The 23,091-nt window shown below is 39.4% G+C and overlaps 1 protein-coding gene across 4 annotated transcripts in view; it reads left to right on the forward strand.

Annotated features, from left to right (window-relative positions):
* ARAP2 (ArfGAP with RhoGAP domain, ankyrin repeat and PH domain 2) overlaps positions 1-23,091 on the forward strand; it is a 196,616-nt gene that overhangs the window by 52,564 nt on the left and 120,961 nt on the right. For all 4 annotated transcript variants that reach the window (XM_073342319.1, XM_073342320.1, XM_073342322.1 and 1 more), the window contains exons 8-9: positions 2,599-2,719; positions 7,648-7,826. In XM_073342319.1, the coding sequence (XP_073198420.1) occupies positions 2,599-2,719; positions 7,648-7,826 (300 nt within the window). The remainder of the gene's footprint in view (positions 1-2,598; positions 2,720-7,647; positions 7,827-23,091) is intronic.

Below are 23,091 nucleotides of genomic sequence, written 5' to 3' on the forward strand. Positions count from 1 at the left end.
TTTTCCAGGTCTGTTCTCTGCCCTGAAGAGGTGTACATTTTCAATTTTGGCAAAATGCATTTTGTGTTTCTTGGTCCCTATGTCCAAAATGTGTTACCTGTCGGGGAGAGGAGAGAAACAGAGTACAAAGAAAAGAGGTGTATTGTTTTGTTAGTTTAGCAAATACTATGAAATAAGAATAGTTGTTGGTTGTATTAGCAATCTGATAGAGTAATGCTGCAACAGTACCCAACATAGCCAGTAGATGCCTGCAAACACCAGAAGATAATTATATCTGAGTGCCTTTAGAAAGGGTATCTGCTATTGGAATTTGTTACCTTATGGTTCTATTTTGTGAAAGGTAAAAATACCTTTAATGCTGCTCCCAATTTTTTCTGACAAATGAATATCTACTGTGTTAACATCCCTTTTCAAAGAGAATATAGCCTTACTGATATGTTTTTCTTTATTTCATTGTGCTGACACACTAAGATTAAATTACAAAAACAGGCGTTCTTCACATAGTTGTAGAAGTGTTCGCTTGAAATAAAATGCATCATTTTTATTGCATCATTATATTTTCGCTATATTGCAATTGTCCAAACAGCTTTAATTGAATATATATGTATTTAAAAGGGAAAAATGTGAGACATGTAGGATGTCTTTACCTAGATCAGTAATACAGTGATAGGATGTCTTTACCTAGATCAGTAATACAGTGAATAAATAGAAAATCTATTCAGTGGGCGCTCAGCATTTAACCTTAAAAATGATACATTGAGTACAGACATAGAGGATAATTTTATTATAAAAAGATCTAGGTGGAAAATTATTGTAACTAGGATTTTTTGGGGGAAAGTGATTGAACCCTTTCCAGTCAGAAATATGTTGCTTTCTCACTTGCTAAATCCCAGTAGCATATTTGGGTTCTAATCAGAAGGCAGGCTGACCCAAGCATAGTGAGGTTCAAAAAGACCCAAGCTCTGAAGCTAAGCTGGTTTGCAGAAGTCCATTCTAGATCAGGGTGGGCAAACTACGGCCCGCAGGCTGGATGCGGCCTGCCAGCCATTTTAAGCCAGCCTTCAAGCTCCCGCTAGGGAGCAGGGTCTGGGGCTTGCCCCGCTCCAGATGGGGAGCAGGGGCTGTTCCACGTGGCTTGCGGAAGCAGCAGCATGGCCCCGCTCCGGCACTCCATCTAGGGAGCAGGGTTGGAGGCTGCTCCACAAGGCTCCCAGAAGATGCGGCATGGCCCCCCTCTGGGTCCTGTGCACTCCAATGGCCCCCTCCAGCACTCCAACAGGGAAGGGACATGCCACTACTTCCAGGAGCCGCTTGAGATAAGCACCACCCGAAGCCTGCACCCCTGAGCCTCACCCCACACCTCAACACCCTGCCTCAGCTCTGATCCCTCTCCTGCCCTCTGAACCCCTCTTATACCCCAACCCCCTCATCTCCAGTCTGCATCCACCCTCCCCCCGCATCCCACTCCCCCACCTCAGCCCAGAGCCCCCTTCTGCACCCTGAACTCCTCATTTCTGGCCCCACCCCAGAGCCCGCATCCCCAACCAGAGCCTTCACCCTCTCCAACACCCCAACCCCAATTTTGTAAGCATTCATGGCCCACCATACAATTTCTATTCCCAGATGTGTCCCTCGGGCCAGAAAGTTTGCCCATGCCTGTTCTAGATACAACTATCCTATCTGGTTTTCCTGCATTTGCTCTCTCTCTGTGTCTCTCTCTCTCTCACACACACATATTGGAACTTGAATACCTGTGCTCCATGGTCCCATTGGTGTAAGGGATGGCTTGAGCTGTTTGATTAGGGGTTTTTTGTTTTGTTTTAAAGTCATGCTAAACTGTGGTAGGCTTTCTCCCTCCCCCACCTCTATTTTGGGCCGTTTTGGAGCCAGAGACTTCCACCCCCACCAAATCAGAAGTATTAGGAATCCCAGACATTTTGCCATGTTATTGAGAAGAGAATATCTGAGCTTGCAGGGAGATTCCCTGTTCTTCGTTCTTTTGTTACTATTCTGCGGTATGGTGCCTCCTATCTCTGTCTCCATTCCAATCCCAGGCTAAAGGTAAAATCTATGCATCTCCTGTTCTCACTGACCAACTATGTGGAAAATACTTTCCTGGTGTTATGACATCTGGGGAGAAAGCTGACGGCTGCTGAAAAAGTTCCCTGACACTGTTCAGTGAGTCATGTTTATCTGTGTAGCTGATGTTTCCTGAAGTTGCAGGGATAGGCAAGACTGGTAAAACTAGGGTAAATTACAGTTGTCTACTGTCAGGCTGCCAGTGGCATTTTGGAATACAGAGTTTCATGTAATTGGAGTTCATAAAATGTGGTTTTACTGTATATTGGATAATGTACCTGCATGGAGTCAGATTCCTTCTGAGAAGGGGGCAGGTGAGGGTAGCGACCTAAGGGTGAAATTGGTGTTATGTAGCAAATTCTGAGGGGGCAGAAGTTCTTTGGTAATCAATATGACTTATCAATAATGCAGTAGACTGAATTAATATGTGAACTTAACAAGCATAATGGCATACATCTGAGTTGAACTACCTACAATTTTATGAAGTCATAGTAACTATTTCAATTGTTTTTGATATAGGAAATTTACTCTAAGGGAATAATCCTGCTCTCTGCGATCGCTACAGTCAGAATCCATGGGGAAAATAAATTTGAAGTTGTCACAGCTCATAGGACTTTTGTCTTCCGAGTTGAAAAGGAAGGTAAGCAGAGCACATATTTAAATACCAATTGCTAGCAGATAGTATTGGTGGCTATAGGTAAATAACATTCCTAAAATCAGTGTTTTTGTATGCATGTTATCACACTTCCAGCAAGATCACTGGGATCCAGCTATCTTGGGCTCATATGTTGTAGGTTTTTGTGACAGAACTTTATTCCATACCCCATGGATAGGTTACCTCCCAACTACAGTCTTATGATTCCAAAGTTAGTCTAAAGGCCAAGTCTTTGAGTCCTCTGTGCAGTTCAGCCCGAGGACTATTTGACAGAGGTTGTCTTAGCCTGAATTTTTCATTCACTAGAACCAAGTGCCTTTCCCATAGCCCAAACTGTCTGTATTAAAGGCCTACTTTCTTAAAGCAAATTTGTGCTTTAATCACATCTGCTGGAACATGCAGATTGTTTTATATTGTTTGAGGGACTTAATTTATAGAAATCCCAGTTTAAAGTACTGTATTGGTTAGAAAAAAATAAAGGGTATTTTCCAGCAGGTTGTGTGTGTGTGTGTGTGTGTGTATTTTTTTTTTTTTTTGAGATGGCATAAAGCAAAATTTTTCTGGGTATTCTTTAACATTTATTAGAGCTACTTACAATCCCTGTACTCTCAGACATCTGTTCTGAGTGAGTGTTCAGTATAAAAATGACAAAGAGCAAAGTGAAGTTGATGGCTTGGATGTGGAGATCGAAGAAATCTGGCTTGGGTTTTCTGGTAGATTATATTTAATGTCAAATGTGCAGTGTTTCCAATGAGCGTTTTTTGATAGTGAATAAGGTTAAATTTAAACTAGAGGCCATAGTAATTTCTTGTAGATTTTTTTTTTTTATCATCAACCTGTAGAGTATTATGCAAAATCATTACCAAAAAGTGTGTATAGCTTGACAGGTTTCAGAGTAACAGCCGTGTTAGTCTGTATTCGCAAAAAGAAAAGGAGTACTTGTGGCACCTTAGAGACTAATCAATTTATTGAGCATAAGCTTTCGTGAGCTACAGCTCACTTCATCGGATGCATACTGTGGAAACTGCAGAAGACATTATATACACAGAGACCATGAAACAATACCTCCTCCCACCCCACTCTCCTGCTGGTAATAGCTTATCTAAAGTGATCGCTCTCCTTACAATGTGTATGATAATCAAGTTGGGCCATTCCATAAAAATGGAATATTAATTAGAATATATTTATTTATTTATTCACAGCAGTGTACACTGGCACCAGTATAGTTAAAAGCCTGTCAGCATTTCCATTATCAACTCCGATTTTTATGGGGTTATGGCTTGGCTATAAACATTTGCTGTAGGCTATAATTTTGAGTGCAGTATCCCAGCCTGTGGAAAAAAATCCTTACCAGGTTTGGCTCAAATCATTTCAGGCATTTTTACATTGTTGGCTGGCTTAAAAATAGGTCTGCAATTTTTTTAAAAAGATGTTTTTTGGTTTTTTAACTGTTGCTCAAAAATATTTTCATTGTAACATGAAACTTTGTAGGGCCATAATCTGCTTTATGTACCAATGCCTTTGGATAATGAAAAAACAGCATCAACTATTAATTTTTATTTACAAGCTTTTTAAAGTGTTCCTCTGTGTGCCCTATGACAAACCTTTTATATGGGTTACAAATTGTATTTTTCTTAAATGTGCAGTTCTCCCTTGACAGAACAGCCAGCTTAGGCAGCTGTTGATTTACTGTTCTAAGTAGGTTTGGGACAAATAATATGGTACGTACCAATAACTAGAGCCATTTGAAGTATTCAGTAATTTATACACCCAATTTACCTTTCCTGTGTATGCACAAACTGTTCTTGAACCAATCACAACTTGCGTGAATTTGTTCATGGCTGAAAAATATTCAGGGGATATTTCCAAGGGTTCCTGCCATTTGTGGCTTTGCATAAAGCATTCAAGAGCAGGATTTTTCCAATATATTTCAGTCTGAGTCTTGCTTGTTAACTCTTCACTGTAAGAATATCAAAGCATGAATGTGCTTTCTTTTTGGTCACCAAAGTCACATGTTGTTGTTTCTGGATTGGTAGACGATAAAGCTTGATAAACAGAAGGGGGGCCTAAATAAATCACAATTCTCTGATTCTCTTATGGCTTGTCTACACAGGTTTTGCTTCACTTTAGTTAAAGTTAGGTGGGTAGACAAGTCCTCAGGGAGGTTCAGAAAATGCTCCTAAGAGTTACTCTATGAAGACGTAAGTAGGCACAGGGCATTGAGCGTATTTTAAAATATTTTGCTTACCTGTTTTCCACAGAAGTATTATGCTCTGGCAGACATGGATCCCATGCTTTTTGGGGGAAAGAAGAAAACTGGATTTAAAAATGAGGGGAGGAGAGATTAACCGTGAAATAAATTTTGTGAGCTGCGTACAGTAGACTTTGCATTCATTTTTTTTCTTGTCCCAGATGCACAAAGTTTGTATGTGAGCAGTATTAATTGTGAAGACTTAACTGTCTTCGTACTGGGATAGGAGGTTTAAGACAACTGTCTCACATGGCAAATGTACTCTGCAGTGCACTGTTAGACAGATGCACTAGCTTTGCTTGAGCTAGCGTGCTCCAAATAGCTGTGTGGCTGGGTGTAACGTGGGCAGCGGCTTGGGCTTGCTGTCCAAGTATGCCAGAGGTCCAGGCAGGTTGGTACTTGGATGGCAGCTCGACCTGCCACCCATGCTACCTCCAGCTACGCTATGTTAAACGTGCTAGCTCGAGTACAACTAGCGCATATCTGTCTACTTGTGCTGGGACGCGCGCTCCCAGCTGCAATGTAGACGTATCCACAGTTATGTTAATAAACAATGTCCCAATCTATTTTGAAATCTGCATATGATTTGATTAGAATTTAACAATGTTTGTGGAGAACTTTTTTATATTAACTCAGCTCCATCAATGACCTACATGTTGAAATACTTTTTTTATGCACCCATTGATCTTTTGAACCATCCACTCTAAGAGATATGCTTGAAACGCCTTTCCTGAGGTGATCTGTCAAGCTGCTGTTCTCTCTTCTTTAAGATCCCTCATGACACCCCTTTCTAAGATGATGTCCATAAGAATGGAGTTGAACAGACATTCATGCTCTACCTTGCTGTGCACATACCTTTTGCTGAGTAACAACTTTTTGCTTATCTTTTTGCTGTAATCCTTGTTCTTCCTCCAATATCTGCATCCTGTTATTTTGTCACCCTCTCTTTGCATTCTTTGGGATACGGACAATGTCTGTTTGCCTGTAATCTAGACTTACAACACATTTTTAGGTGCTGTAACATATTAGAGTTGGTTAAATAAATTGAAAATTCAACTCTGAATTTTTTTCTGGAAAAAAAAATTAATCAGTTTCCTACTGTTTCATATCTTATTCTCTGAATTAAATCTCCCAAAGCAAGTGGAGTTAAAGCTTTTATCATAGTCCTGCCACAAGTGGGGGCAAGTCTAATAATAACTCTCATAATATTCACCATTAACATATATCTTGATCTTGGTCCTGTGCAATAACTGGACAGAATGGATGAGTAAACGACTGAGTAGAATTTTATTACTTCAAATACTTGCTTTTGCAGCTTTGTAAGCTGTTACCGTAATACTGCATGTAAAGGGTATTCAAACAGGCATTTCCTAAATGCCTTGGATAATGCAGACTTTAATGAGCTATACCTTAATGAAATAGATTGTAAACTGCAAAATATTTTTGCATAGAAACATTTGCTATATTATCAGTATTATATAGGTCTAAATTTTCAGAAATTCCTGCTGATTTTGAATGCCCCAGTTTTTGGGTGTTGAACTTGACCATATTTCCATAGTTTGGATTCTCAGCACTTCCAGGAAATCAGGCCCTTTTAAGTTGTTTCAAGCTGGGCACCCAAAAATCACTAGTCGTGTTTGAGAGATGATGTGGGTGAGATAATATCTTCTATTGGTCCAACCTGTGTTGACATGCAAGACGTGTCAATCTTAGGCAGAGCTTTTCTTCAGGCTTTTCCAGTCAAGAAGAGTTTCTCAAGCTTTTGATACAAGGGACTGGCTTGCTGCCTCCCTGTGTCAGGGAGATCTCAGGGACTGGCACCAGTCCATGGACTGGCTGTTGAGAAACACTGTAGTAAAAGACAGGTTTCAGAGTAGCAGCCATGTTAGTCTGTATTCGCAAAAAGAGAAGGAGTACTTGTGGCACGTTAGAGACTAACACATTTAGTTGAGCATAAGCTTTCGTGAGCTACAGTATCATCCGATGAAGTGAGCTGTAGCTCACGAAAGCTTATGCTCAAATAAATGCGTTAGTCTCTAACGTGCCACAAGTACTCCTTTTCTTTTCGTAGTAAAAGAGATTACCTCATCTGCCTTGTCTTGCTAATATCCAGAGAACAACACAGCTACAACACCACTGTATAGTCACATTTGAAAATTTAGGTGATAAAGTATTGTATTCTTGGAGAAGTTGCATGTTGACAATGGGAGTTACTGAAGTGTAGATTCTGTCTTAAGTCTTTACCTGATATATGTTCATGCTTATTCTTTTTCATTCCCTTCCCTTATGGAAATATCTACAGTTAAAATAGGAAATCTCTCTCCCTCCCCCCCCTAACCCGCCCCCCCCCCAAAAAACCCCCCACCTTCATGCCAATCACTGTCTAATAGGGTTAGAAAAAACTTCCCCTCTGTCCTAGAATTGTCTAGAATAGTGATTCTAGCGCTTATCTCTCAATCGTCTAATATAGACCATTGCCAAAGACAGAATACCAGGTTAGATGGACTGCTGGTCTGATCTGGCATGATATTTTCTGTGCAACACAGTAGCTTAGTCAAAAGTACTGGAGCACCTTCATGGGCATATATGTGAGGACAGTGGGGAAGCTGCAGCGTTCCAGGAACCTGCTGCACTTGTCTAATTTCCTTTTCCTTTTCCTTAGATGAAAGGATTGACTGGATTAATACAATGCTCAGTGCCTTGAAATCACAGTCCAATACCTCTCAAACTCGACCTGCTGTCACTCCTGAGAAAAGTGGATACCTTGAACTAAAAGGATACAAAGCCAAAATCTTTACTTTACTTCTGGGGAACAATGTGTGGCTCTGCAAAAATGAAAAGGTAAATTTTGTCATACATTTTTGTGAAATAATGCTTGTAAAAATGATTAAACTAGTGAGTTAGAAAATTATGCCACTTTTAGATGGTCACATTTTAGCTCTTTGTTATCACGCTTCATTGTTGTCATTATAAAAGGGCTTTTAAAAGCAAAATGTGTGTCACCACCTCCATTGTACAACAGGGAAAAACAAACTAGTGATAAGCTCCAGATATCTTTATAGGTCTGTGGGAGAGATGGGATTAATTTAATATATTGCTTACAAGATACACATGTAGATTAATCATAAAGACTGAGGATGTATTGTATACAATGGCTTAGTTATTCGGACTTTAAAACAGTACAGTATGAATAGTATGTCCTTTTGATTATCTGTAGTATTTAAATAGTATCTCTGCTAAATTTTAAAGAAATGTCTGTATTTTAAGAAGTTTGACTTCATCAATGTTGCTCATGGTGCACTACAAAATATTAAATAAACAATATAAAATAACAGAGTACTAACTTGACACTTTAATTCTGTTCATAAAATCCAGTGATAATCCACAAATATTTCCTAGCATAATATTAGTAAGGAAAAATGGAGTTCCCGTGTCACACAGAGCTCTTGCTAGCTGGAATTGTTAGGAAAGTCCCAAGGGGAAGGGGGAAACACAGACAAACAGGTTTTTGTTGTTGTTGTTGTTTTGGCTTTTTTCCCTTTCTCCCTTCAGCTCCTAATGTCAGGGTGATGCCTTTTGTACTGTCACAGTCTCTTTTGTAATCTTTCAATCCCTCCACCCCCGCCCTTTCACCTTGGGAATGCATGGTAACCCAGATGGTGTCAGAGCAAGCCTCGTATGCAAAGACTTGAGAGTGATTCAATACCTGCTCTTTTACCAGTTAAAATCTGTTTTTCCACTCAAGCTTCCATGTTTCAAATAGGAATTGGGACATTCAATAAGGTTGGCCAGTCTGTAATGTACCCTCATTGCCTTCAATTTGCCTTCTCCTCTGTGAAGCTACCTAGGTTTGTGCTGGGACCTATCACATGTTTGGGATTAGGTCCCACCATTCTTTCCCAGGATATGGCTGCCCACTGAGGGTTGAGAAGGAATTTCCTTCTCTAGACGCATGTGCAGCGCTTGAGGGGGTGTGTATGTAAGGAGGTCTGAGACTCACCAGGTGCATTTTGTGTGGTTGTCTATCAAAACTAATTGATTTGGGCACAAATTGTGGTCCAGTTCATTTGTTTTTACCATTTCCTTACTAGGCTTATCCCAGTGCTAAACCATGTTGTAGCAACCACTCATTATCTCAGCCACATCTTATTTTTAATTTGGTATTTATTTTCACTAGAGGGAAGGTTTGTCCTAAAGGGTGCACTGAAGAGAAAAGAGTCTTGTTAGCTGGCCTGTGGGGCATTTAGGGCCTCGATCATGATTCAGTCATGACCACAGTAGCTAGTTAGGTGCCTGTAACTTGATATGTTTATTTAAAAAAAGGTTAAGGCCAGTGGTCTTTTAAATACAAAAAGTCTACCAAGAAGCAATGGAAATGTATTTCATCTTGATTGTCTTCATTTCACCCAGCAGAAAAGATACTTTTAGGTCCCAATCCTGCAACTTTTTTTATATCCATGATCTTCAGGGTGGTTCCATGTGGGTATGGGATTTGCCTGAATGAAACAAGTTGCAGGACTGGGGTTTCTCATGAGTCTACAAAGGTAATAGTCCAAGCAATGTCTTTAGCTAAAGCTGTAACATCAGCTGTTGAGAAACTATATTTTTTCATACTCCAGTTTTCAGTCAAATACATACACTTTTGTAGCACTTTGCCCACTATACCTACTGTATTGTCCCCAACGTAATATCCTGTTTTGTTATCCAGATAGTGTTGGGGGCACGTCTTTCCGAGTGAGTGGCACTGGTGTTCTATTAGCCTCTTCCCTCAAGCTTTTAAGTGAAAAGTGAGGATAAGCCATCACTACATTGAAATAAGGAACAAATGGAAGTTTAGAGCCATCAGCATGTATACCTCCAGGATAAACTGTTAAGTGGTTTTCAAAATGCTTGTGACTGTAGCTCTGCCTTTTATTTGGAACCGAGATGTTTTTAGTAAAGAAACACAGCCAACTTTTTAAAAAGTATCTAACTTTCAAGCACAAAGCTGCTGATACATTTACAAAGGCAAAGTGTACAAATTTGAGGCTAGACTTTGACAATGGTGCAGCCCCCACAATTTGGGTCAGATTTTTGAAAGTGTTCAGGACTCAGTGGCTCACACTGAGAACAGTGGAAGCTCTTGGTTGCTGAGCTCTTTTGAAAATCTGGTCCAAGGTGTTGTAACCTGTTTGCATCTGCTGTTGATTATGCCAGCAGCATTGGAGTCCTGGTTTGATCCCCCTTCTACAACTTGTTTTTCAGTAGTTTTCTATTAAGGGTAGGAGAATATACAAAGCCCCCAGACTCTCTGTTAAATTTATGTAGAATATTGAGAATGTATTTTCAGAAAACATTTTTCTCCCCATTATTTTTGATTCATGCGCTAGCTCCGTGGTTCTCAAAGCTGGTCCGCCGCTTGTTCAGGGAAAGCCCCTGGTGCGCCAGATCGGTTTGTTTACCTGCTGTGTCTGCAGGTTCGGCCGATTTGTGGCTCCCACTGGCCACGGTTCGCCACTCCAGGCCAATGGGCCGTGCAGGAAGCAGCGCAGGCCAAGGGACATGCTGGCCGCCGCCCTTCCTTCACTTACTTATTCAATCTTTTCTTTTTCTTTTCTTTTTCTTTTCTTTCTTCCCATCAGCCACAAGTCATTTGAAATAGTGTGAAAACAAGTTGTTGTGCTGTTTCTTATATTTGTCAGTGGCAAGACAGTTTCCTCTCTGGCATCACAGGGAAGGAAATTGTTTTAAGGAATGGAGAGAGAGAGAGGGGATTCCATGAATATAGTGCATCATATATAAGAATAAGGAAAATAAACAACTTAACTAGAAGAAGTTTAAATGGTGTGGATGGAACATGGCTATCTTCATCTTGAATTCCTTGGTGTCACAAGCTGACTCAATCCTCCTCTGACAGGACGCCAATCTGCTGAGTTGGATCTAAATGCTGGATTCCATGTGCTTCTAAGCCCCGGAATCTGGGTAGTGATTTGTCACTGTTCCTAGCTCTGGGTCTCTCAGGCATAATCCCAGGTGCAGACCCTGCATTTGACAACCTTGGGCAGTGAACCCCCCCACAGCTTATCCACCTTAGAACCAGTACAACAACTTGCCTTAGTCCCAAGCTGCTTATACAGACTCTGAGTTCCGTATCACTTTGGGTGCTCTGAGCTTTGCAATTAAAGCTTTCAGGGACTCTGGGACAGAAAAGCAAAGAATACTGGCCTAGCAAGGGAACTGCTCAACCCCAGTAACTCTCTCTTAAACAGCACTAAAACATACAGATTGTTGAAAAACAACAAACAGTCCTGTATAGTCTCCCCCTGACCCCTCCTGTGAATCTTGGATTTCATCAGTGTCCATAGTCACTAGGCAGCCATTCCTGCCTTTTTGCTCCTTAGCCTGCTGTGCTTGCATGTGGTGGTGAATGGAAGCTTCTCTCTTTTAAAAACAGTCTCTGTCCCCCTTTTGCCCATGTGCTTCAGCCCAGTGGTTCTGGGCACTTACTCCCTCCCCCAGTTGGCTTCTGGGTAGAGTCATTACAAGTTATTGGCCTTACTGATAGCAAACCTGTTGCTCCAGTAGGAGAGTGTCATTGAACACTGTGGTTGCGTCATAGCTTCTCAGCCATAGTCTTTCTTCCACTAGGCCTCAAGCCCCTGCTGCAAAATGGACGCTCTAATCCACAAAGGAAGCTGCAATATGAAGTAGAGCCCCTGAAACCAAATGGGATTTACAAAACAAAATGACACAGTTTAACACAGAAGCAAATGTCCTCAATCTGTCACGTGCATGCTAGTATTCATGAGTCCAGAATTAGGAAAAAGCTTGGGAAATATGCAGTGCAAAAACAGGATGGGCATATGGCCTATTTCAGTCATTTTAGTTATTAAGAATTTTATGTGAAGGAAGTCTTTTGTAGTTGCTTTGAAAGACTGTCCCTCTACTCTAATTTTTCTTTGCTATTTGGAAATCACGAAGGACGGCTTCCCTTTTTAAACGTACTACTTTTTTTCTTTTTTTGTACTTCTTCCTTTACAGGTAATCCTTCCATTCTGATTCAATTTGAGGTTCAAACCCAAGTGATTCTGATTACTTTTCTTGCAGCATTTAATTGAAGAGGAAAATAAATAATACAGCTTTGAAACCAGTAGAGTGCTCTAGTGTTCTAAAAATCTCTCTCTTTTAAAGAGACCGTATTTTACCCAGTAATTACCAGGCAAATACTCTCAGGGGTGTCCTCGTATCCTAGTCATATTGGAATTCACATCCATACTAGAACTACACCCACAGTGACTTACAGGGGTTTATTATAACTGCAGAGCTAAAAGAAGCTATTTAGACATCTTACTATCTTGAAATGAGAGTAGATCTCATTGATTTATTGATCTCTGTTAAACTTGATAGAGAAAAGTCCAGTGGCACTTTACAGGATTTTTCCTTGTTTTTAAAAGTAGAGAACAGTCTGAGCCAAAATGCCGGATCCTAACATAGCCATCATGAACTTTGTGAACTTCAGACTGAGATCAGAACTTCATTTCTCAGGTCTATTTCTAGTTAAAAAGTGATCGGTTTAGCTGGAGCTTCTGGCAGTGATATACTGCTACTATGAAACCATCAGTTTCTTAGACTGCGTATGTAGTGTGGATTTCTTAAACTTCCTGAGTGGAGCAAAAGTGAAAAATAGAACATACAGAATCAATTTACTCAGCCCATAACTTACTGAAATTTCCATTTCTATTTTAAAACCATTCATGCACAAATTGGTGTTGTGCTTGATGCTTTAGGATGGCTTAAATCCGTGTTTGTAATGTCAGTCTCCTGTAAGTTGTAGTGTTGGTAACCCGATTGCTTGACTAGAATTTTGCTTTTTTACTCAGTTCTGACACATCCATTAGAGACACAAAGTTGGTGAGGTATTATCTTTTATTGGACCAACTTCTGTTGGTGATAGAGACAAGCTTTTGAGCTTACACCAAGCTCTTCATACTCCCATTAATTATCTAGTAACCATTTTTTTAAGATTGGTGGTGCTGTTGTTGAACTGATGGGAAAGCAACAGGGAAAAAAGATGATCCTTTTCCTGAAATGCCTTAAAGACTAGGCCATTTGAGTTTCTATCAGATAAGAGTTAGTCTACTTTGAGGAAGATCTTTGGAATTTTATTTATTTAAACTACTATGAACTGAATCACTGAATGATTTAAGGGATGTGGGATTTAAGGGATTTAATCACTGAATGATTTAAGGGATGTGGTGTTTTTATCTTTTGAACTTCTATACATGATCCTTTGATTGATTGTAACTGCTGGCTTTTTAGTGCCATGTATTTTATATGGTAAGATGCTGTTCCAGTTGATAACTTACCGTATATAATTCTTATGCCTTATTTTCTACAGTGGATGTTTCGTCCAATATCCAAACTTCATGCTAAATAAATAAAGCACTCTCAGGGCTTGTGAAGGGGATAGTTAAGATATACAGCATACTAACAATAAAGGGAGCACCATACTGTGCTTTCTCAGCAATAATCCAGGGCTCTTGCTAGTAAACTGCTACGGCAACGTTCTTGAACTTTATCAGCTCAAACTGAACGATTGCCTCATGAACCACTGCTGTGCTACCACTATTACTTATATTAAATGTCTCTCTTAATATTTTGCTCATAATGTAGTGCTTTCTCTAGCATTCATCACTTGTGTGTTTTATCCTTTAGCTTGCGTAGCCAGTTGTACTTTATAATTCCGGAGAATGTAAAGTAAAAGTGGCTATAGATTTTTTTTGATTTTTTTTTTTATTTTAACCTAAAGAATGCAATGATTAGCTAATTAATTATAGTCATGATGATGCCTTTTTGCCTTTTGATATTTTATCCTATAATCAACCCTTTTAAGGATCAAAGGATCATCCATTATTTAATGCCATTGCGTAATTAGAGCATTACAACTTTAAGCGTAGAGCTCAGGATATTTTAAATAAGGATTGTTCTTCAGTGGCTGTGGCTCAGTACTGATGAGATTGTGGCAAAATAGGTTCTATTGTCTTTAATTTGACCTAAACAGCCATGAGAGGTGCTTCCAAATGGTGAGATGGAAATAGTTGCACCATGGTGGTGAATTCATGATTGAGATAAAAATACACCCTGAGGAAAAAGTCAGGAAAGGGGAGTAGTTGAAAGCTACTCTGGCACATCTTTCCCTGTTCAGTTAGTATAACTGGCAGAAACATATGCAAAGTTTTTAATGCCACTTGAAGCAGCATTACATTTGTGTGAGCGCACACATGAAGAGAGGGAGAAACCAGTGGTAGCCAGCCATACTGCTGGTGCACAGAATAGCACAGACCACAGAGGCATGAGAGTCAGACTACCCAATATTTTTTCACATATTGGTGTCGCTATGCTTCTGTAAGGGAAAAAAAAACCTAGTACCTAGGAGAGGTCACAATTTTAGCTGTGTTTTATTCTCTTCTGCATGTCTTCATATGCAAAGGGATGTTATGGCTCTTAGTAAGGACAGTAACTTACCCTGATGAGAACATAAGAATGGCCTTACTGGGTCAGACCAAAGGTCCATCTAGCCCAGTATCCTGTCTTCCGACAGTGGCCAATGCCAAGTGCCTGTTAGGTAGGTTACATCTGTGGTATACATTTTTAACTCTAATTCTGATAAATTGCTTTTCTGGCTAATCTGTCGTCTTTCCATTGTTTTCCAAACTTCTGATTTCCCCTCTTCCTCTTAAAATTAATTGAGTAAAGGGACAAATATTGTAGTATATGGCCCGCCTACTTGCTTAGTCCATTTTCACTATTGGCATCTATTAATAATGTCCAATACACCAGCCTTTCAAATATTATATCAGGATGATCTTAAAAAGAAATTGTGTGTGTTTATAGCTGGCACTAGCAACCAACCATGAATGGAAAAAACTTACAGAAATAAATTGTATGAAACCTGAATGGCTTCACTGGAGTTCTTGCTGCTAAATGCTAATGTTAAATTAGCACAAACTCTATTGTTGAGTATTCATTATACTATTCATTTTCTTTCTTAGGTCCATACCAAGGTATAGAACATGAGAAATATGTCTTCTCATACATGCAGGGGGAACGCTACTGGAATTTAGAGGGAGAAAAAATAAAAGGTTAATAGGGTACATCTTTGCCACAAAACCAGAAGATGTTATCACAACACAGTTCTGTATAACTCTTTGGTGCTAGCTATTCAAGTGTTTTAGTTGTACAGTTCTGTCATCTGCAGATTTATAGATACTAGTGCATGGAGATTTACTTAAAAATTAACCCTAATAGGCCTTGTGCTGTTTCTGTATTAAATGCTTGCCCTTCTGATTGTGAAGGCTTGAGGCTCTACAAAGTTCGTGTATGCACAATGCAGCCTGAATGGAGTTTTGTAGGATGTGTGTGTGTGGGGGGGGGGGGGGGGGGGTTTGCCACTGACTTCAGTGGGGCCAGGATTTCATGCCTAGATTCTAGGTCAGCTCAGCATTTGCAATGACAAGACCCTGCTGTGCAAAATATATTGCCTGCCCCTTGACTGTGTTTACAGACTGCATCTGTCAAGTCTTCCTGATACTGAAGAATTTCTTTCCAGTTCTCTATCATTGTAACACTTTTTTTTTTTTTGTAAACCTCTCCCTGCCAGTTGCTACAAAATGCTGTTGCTGGGATTCTGAATACCAGTCATATAACTCTAATTCTGGCTCAGCATCTCCACTTGCAAGATAATCTCTTTAAGGTGATCTTTTTGATCTATAAAACCTTCAGTTTTGGTCTAGCTTGTCTGTCTAACATGGTGATCTGTTCTACCCCAAGCCCTAAAAGAGGTCATGATCATAATCTTTTGTATAGTACCTAACTGTGACACGCAGGAGAGTTGTTGCTTTGTTTAACTCATTCTGTTTGGTATCCAGAGATATCAGGGTGATGCCACCATTTGTCTCTAAATCAAAACAGAAGACTTTATCATTTGGCTGTTGCTGACAGCAACTTGGCATTGTAGACTATTAGTTTATTAAATCACTCTGTTGTGTAAAGTACCATGAACTATGTTGGCATAAATACTGAACGGTATATTTTCAAAACAATGTCAAGTGCATTAAAATTGTTTACCTACCCACGTTAATAAATATTAAGGTGTGTGGTACAGGTAGGCCAGGGAGCAGTGGGAGAGTGGTCAAGGGGAGATATATAAGCCCTAGGCTAATTAAGGCATTGTTCCCTGTAGACTAGGGAAGGTTACTACAGCTGAATTGGAGCACCTGTAGCCAATTGAGGCCCTGTCAGGAACCTAATACACCCACCCACCTTCCTTCCTCCCCCAGCATCAAGGACCGAGGGTAACCCTACACAAGGGGGAAGAGGGTAAGAAACCCGCAGGGGTTGAGAGGGGCTGGGGCTTAGAGTGAGGAGCAAACCCAGAACCCTTCCCTGCTTCCCTCCTCCACCACCTTTCCAGGTCCCTACCGGGGCTCTCTATGCCCCAGGGGCAAGGGGTGGCATTCTAGCCCCCTGCCAAGAAAAGTGTGGGACCCACCATACCAACATTGGCCACTTTGTGTCAGGTGGTAAATTTGAAAAGTTGCAAAATGCAAAAGCTACACTTCCATTTACTACATTAAACAGTTAGTATTAATGCTCTTAAAGGAATCTGTGAGATTAAAAAATACCACATACTGTATGCACCGAAGCAGGGTTAACATTGGCAACTTCTCTTGTCTTTTCGAAAATTCAAAGCAAGTTTTTGATTCCCATCCTCCTTTGTGAAAGCAGATTGGGAGAAAGAGTTGAGAAGTGAAAGGAAGTAGGAGACGGGTAGAATGGTTATGCTTTGAAGGGGTCACAGTTCTGTAGCTTATCCTGGGTTCTCCAAATCTTTCCTGTGTCCCTATTCATAAAATGACAAGTCAGAGAGCTCCATGAAATTAGTAGCAGATAAAGGTAGAACCAAAAAAAAAAAAATACTACTTCATTTAATGTTTAATTAGATTGTTCAATTCCAATTACCAACTAGCTTCCCACAGTAGATTTTGGAAAAAATGTCTTGCTAGTTTGATATTTATAAATGTTTTAATATTTAAAAATAAAGGGACTACCATCTCATACTTCAGGAGTAAGCTTATTTATATGTACTGCATATATATATTTTCCGTTGGATATTTTATCTTATTTGTCCTCAGCAGGAAATTAATGAGTTCAATTTTCAATTTCCCCATGTCTGATTTTTTTTTATTTTTAATTGGGTAAACTATTATAGTCATATACCTCATTTGACTTGGGTTGAAATGAGTTGATGATGTGTAATTAATATCCTTTGGCGATTTTAAGGAAAGCAGTCACAAAAATATTGGTCCATCAACTGCAGCACAATTGATTCAGTTCAGTAATGCTGCATTAATTTAAGGTCCAGTCCTGAAGTTTTGAGGTTGGCCTGTTTCAGCATTGGACCCATATTTTATTTTTGGATTTTTTTTTCACTGCAAATTCTTGATATTAGGTGTTCTAATATGGAAGTTATTCATTTCCTTCCACTTTTTGGTCAAACTTGATTGTTAAGACAACAATAACTTCGAAATTTTAAAAATCACTTCCACTATGAGAATATATGTTTATTCTAAGAGCAAATAATTGTGCTTTTATGAACCCATGGAAAATAGAATATATAGGAGGGAAACGGTGACATTTTACTAAAATTATATGAACCCATAATGTGCTGGGTATAAATCAAAACTTTATATTATGTGGTAAAGCAATAAATAGCTTAATGGTAAATCACTTAGATTTGAGAAACTTGCATTATGCTTTACTCTTTTACATGTAATCTCATAAACTATCAGAGAGCAGTTCGGATGAAAAGTGCGAACCAACATATTTTCCAATCTTTTTGAAGAATCACAATATACTTTTAATATAATAATTGGTCTGTTATCTAACTTGATTCTCAGAAGGGCTATCCAGTGTACTTAGATCAAAAATCTTCAGGGTAATGGATTCCCCTTTTAAAATCATTTTGAGTTCAAAGAGGCATCTCTAGAGGTTCAGGAGACTTATGAGGCCATAGAAGTTCTCTGTTTAGTGTGTCTTGGTGCGGCCACTTTACTAGAGCCCTAGTCCCTTCCTGGGCTGGACTGGAGTAGAATATGTAGATAAACTTTGCAAAGCTACCTTTTGGTATTCCCTGCAGTCTTTTATGGTACACGCTATCAGCTATGCATCTGTGGACAGAGCCCGCAGTCACTGAATACTTAAAAGAGGGTTTATTAGACACTGTCTTTTCAGAAATTCCCTTTTCCCCACTCACTCTTCTAGTTCAACCTGGACTGAGCTAAAGAATGCCAATAGCTGCTAATATAGCTGAACCGCTTGCTAATCGTGACCAAAATAAAAAAAATAATATCCCTGTAGGGGAGAAAATACCAAAGAAGCCCAACACTGTAGCCTTTAATTTCAGAAAGGGGAACTACACAAAAATGAGGAAGCTAGTTAAACAGAAATTAAAAGGTACAGTCCCCAAAGTGAAATCCCTGCAAACTGCATAGAAACTGTTAAAAACCACAATAATAGAGGCTCAAATTACACCCCAATTTAACGTACACGCCAATTTAAAACAAACAAACAAAAACATAATAGAGGACCAAGAAAGTGCCACCGTGGCTAACCAACAAAGTAAAAGAACCAGTTAGAGGCAAAAAGACATCCTTTAAAAATTAGAAATTAAATCCTATAGAGGAAAATTAGAAAGGAGAATAAACTCTCACAAGTCAAGTGTAAAAGTATAATTAGACAGGCGAGAAAAGAAATTTGAAGAGCAATTAGTCAAAGACTCAAAAAGAAACAGCAATTTTTTTTTTTTTTTTTTTAAGTACATCAGAAGCGAAGCAGGAAGCCTGCTAAACAGTCACTGGTGCCACTGCTCCAGGAGCACTCAAGGACGATAAGGCCATTGCGGACAAACTAAATGAATTCTTTGCATCAGTCTTCATGGCTGATGATGTGAGAGATTTTCCCAAACCTGAGCCATTCTTTTTAGGTGACAAATCTGAGGAACTGTCCCAGATTGAGAGGTCATTAGAGGTGGTTTTGGAACAAACTGATTAATTAAACAGTAAAAGTCCTTAGGACCAGATGGTATTCACCCAAGAGCTCTGAAGGAACTCTGAAGCACCTGGTATTGGCCGTTCTTGGAAGACAGGATATGGGGCTAGATTGACCATTGGTCTGACCCAGTATGGCCATTCTTATGTTCTTATTAGTTTTCCTAACTCCCTTCCTGTTGTTTTGGCAAAGACTCAGGCTTTAAAGTGTGGATTATAATTTTCCTGTTTTGAAGGTGGTCTTAGTTTTTCAGTATTTCCTCTGTCTATGATGCTGAACTAAAATGTGTGGGAACTTTATCTCTGGTCTGGAGATTAATTTAATGCTGGTGAAGAGTCCCAGCAGCAAGTCTGAAATATTTGAAAGAAATACTTTTTGAAAAGGAAGGAAACTTCTATTATCTCATTTAACTGTCCAGATAGTTGTGTTGATTGTCTAAGCCAGTTTTCATCTTCTCATTGTCTCTGACTTGTTTTTAACTTCTTCATTGTGGCAAAGAATAGCATTTGATTTGTCTTCCACCTTACAGATTATGCAATACCCGAACAGTCTACCTCTCTTTCTGAAGAGGAACTCTGTGCACCACTTCTGCTTGCTACACTACAGGAAATAAAATTGAACTATGAGTTTGCTGACATAGAGAAAACATAAAAATTATTCATGTAAAGCTATTGTTACCCATCAAGTAGGCAAATACACGTAAAAAAGGAAGATAATTTGCCATATTTTATGATTTGATGAGAATATTAAAATGTAGGCAGACATAATTTCCACCATATATTTCAGAGGAGATCAATCATGGTCATTATATCTGAGGCTATTGACTATGGCATAAAAACACAAGGATACAAAAAAGATGTCTCCTCTTCTGCAGCCCGGACATAGGACCCTGAAATCAGCATTGCTAGTTTTGGTTAATAATCCTCTTTGCTGGAAGAGGTCCAGGTGCGTGCATGCACAAAATACGTTCCATTAGTAAATGAGATTTCAAAAGCACCTGCACTTAGCAAGGTTTTCTGAAATCGCATGTGTGATGTGATACGCTAGTGGTTTATGTCTGCTGGAAAGCGTTTTGAAAAAAATGTAAGACTCAAACCACCAACATCTCAGCAATAGTTCCCCCCTGCCCCCAGAGTATTTTTTTGACCTCTGTGGGCATTCCCTACTTTCATCGAACTACATTCAAAAACTCCATCTAAAGTGCAACTTTTCATTTTTTGATTCTTATAACAGGTCTGTGGTTTTTTTTTTTTTTTTTTTTTAATTTGGAGAGGTTTTAAAGCCCTGTCAAATGGGGTATCCTAGACCCAATTCTTACTTAAACAGTCACTAGTGCACTTCTATAATAAGGCTTGTTTGTTGCTGACCTGCACACTTCCATGAAAATATATATACTTTTTATCTTTAATCCTATTTGGATAGTACTTGCCATTAAAAGTAGGTCAATAAAAAGATGTATGTAGATGCGATGTTCGTGAAAAGAAAAGTTCAAACTCAGTACTGTTACTTATTTTTATGCCTACTTTGTAAATATTTGGAATCTCATATACTATTTGGAGATAAATAAAACTTGGGGAAATCCACTCAATTGAGAAGTGTTGCCAGCCCGTTTAATGAAGGAAAAAAATATCCATTTTTTATTTGTGAACTATGAAACTAATACATTTTCTTCTTGCCAAAGCAAAAGAAAAAATGATTTGACTATAGAATTACTTTTATGTGTAGAAAATGGGTACTAAATTTTTTTAAACCTCTCTGCCTTTAAGAAATAAGTAAAAGCACTGTGCTTTCTAAACAAAATTCCAACTCACTGGGGTGACTATTTTTGGTACAAATAGCTTTTGGCTTATTGGTTTAACAATTCAATAATTTATTGTGGAAGCAGGAACTCTACCTTCCTTTGGGCCTATCACTGAGTCTTGCATTACATCCAACAACTACCATGGAAGGAGTTCTAGAGAGGAGGGGCACTAGCTTTGCATGATCCACAGTCTAGATCTGTTAGGGTACGTCTACACAGCACAAAACAAAAAACTGCGGCAGCAAGTAGTCTCAGAGACTGCATCAATTGACTCAGGCTCATGGGACTCGGGCTATGGGGCTAAATATAGGAGGGTAAACATTCTTGCTTGGGCTGGGAGCTGGGCTCTGAAACCCACCCCATCGCTAAGTTTTAGACTTCAGTCTCTAACCCAAGCAGGAATGTCTGGTTTGCTATATTTAGCTCTTCAGCATAAGTCCCGTGAGCCTGAGTCAGTTGACCTAGGCTCTTAGACTAGTTGCTATGGGTGTTTTGTTTTATTTGTTTTTCTCCGTGTAGATGTACCCCAGGCACTTACTCAGTGCTTTCACTGACTTCTCTAGCAGTTTTGCTTGAGCAAGGCAGGCAAAATAAAATCCTTTAAAACTTCAGCAACAAAACATTACTACACACATATCAGAACTTAGAAAATCATGTTAAAGCTTGATAACTTTTAAAAGTGGTCTCAAGAAAACTGGCTTGATAAATATGGATGCAGAATTCTGGGTTCGATCTTAGCTTCTGTTCTCAAGAAGTCCAGATGACTACTTGAAATTTTAATAGTAACAATTATATTTGTAAATTCCCTTGCACGCCAAGGAGTTCAGGATACTGAACACTTCAAGATGGAAACTATATGTGACATAAAAATAATCAAGAAACAGATGGAAGAGCCTTAATACAAGGTAAAACCGAATGGCAGAGATAATAAATGAATTTCCAGATATTAGTTAAGTGTTAGAGTGGTCATAATAAAATCGCTCTTTGGGGGGAAAATATTTAAAGTGGAATGTGAGGAGCTGAGATGGATGTTAAATGGGAGCAAGTTCCCCATCATAAGACCTGTGTTAGCTATCTGTGACCTGATACATGATGACGAGATTTCTTACACAGTGGATGGTGTCAGAGTGAACACCCTTTGGGCTGAGCCAAATGTTGAATGTTTTGAATATATCCTGGGCTTTCTCTGTTAAAGGCTTTTTATATTTTTAAACACAAAAATTTTGTTTAACTTGCTGGATCATCTTAATATCATTTCATGGCTCTACAGGCAGCCAAATGGAAAGAACACAGGACAGGCATAATATGATCACAGTAGCTCATGCCTATTAGCTAATGTGTTGCTGAATTCAGAACATGCCACATGGTGTGAGGAAGCCCGTCTGGAAGGGAATTACAGTAATTGTACAAATTGGAATTGTTCATCTGCGCCAATGTTTCTGTCATGCAGGGTGCCACAAGGATATATGTGGTCGTGTCTCCTCCCCCCCCCCCCGGTTCACCATTTATGTAAAACTGGGTTTGGTCTGCGGTGTCATCAGTCTGCACCCAGATGGTGTTAGGCTGTTTTGCTTTCCTGGTGCCTGGCAGAGAGAGAGAAGTGGTAGAGAGCAAGTATGGCTGGAATGTTTGGGCAGCTACTATTTATAGTTATTAGCAACTACCCCTTCAGTCTAACTCATCACTGAAGTACAAAGCAGGATCGTGTCCCTTGAGGACTTTCCAGAAAAAATCAGTCGATCCCAGGACCACTTTTCTTTAACCCCAAACTTAATATTTTACTAATAGTTTCTGATTGCTTTGAGAGAGAGACTACCACACCACTGCTTATTATATGAGTATTTGCATTTCATACAGTGCTTACTTAAACAGCATATGTACAAAAGAGAAATTAACGGCCATTGTTAAACTACTGTACCATTGTCTCCTCCTCATATTCGCTTTTGTCAAGACTCTTTGCTACCTGTATAAACAGCTTCATGTAATAAATGCATGATTAGTAATTGCTGCATCACAGCTTGAAGGCCTTTCATAGAATATCAGGGTTGGAAGGGACCTCAGGAGGTCATCTAGTCCAACCCCATGCTCAAAGCAGGACCAATCCCCAAATAATTATCCCAGCTAGGGCTTTGTCAAGCCTGACCTTGAAAACCTCTAAAGAAGGAGCCTTCCACCACCTCCCAAGGTAACCCATTCCTCCTAGTGAAAAAGTTTTTC

The sequence above is a fragment of the Lepidochelys kempii genome, chromosome 4 (genome assembly GCF_965140265.1).
Source record: "Lepidochelys kempii isolate rLepKem1 chromosome 4, rLepKem1.hap2, whole genome shotgun sequence".
In the NCBI taxonomy this organism is placed as follows: Eukaryota; Metazoa; Chordata; order Testudines; family Cheloniidae; genus Lepidochelys; species Lepidochelys kempii.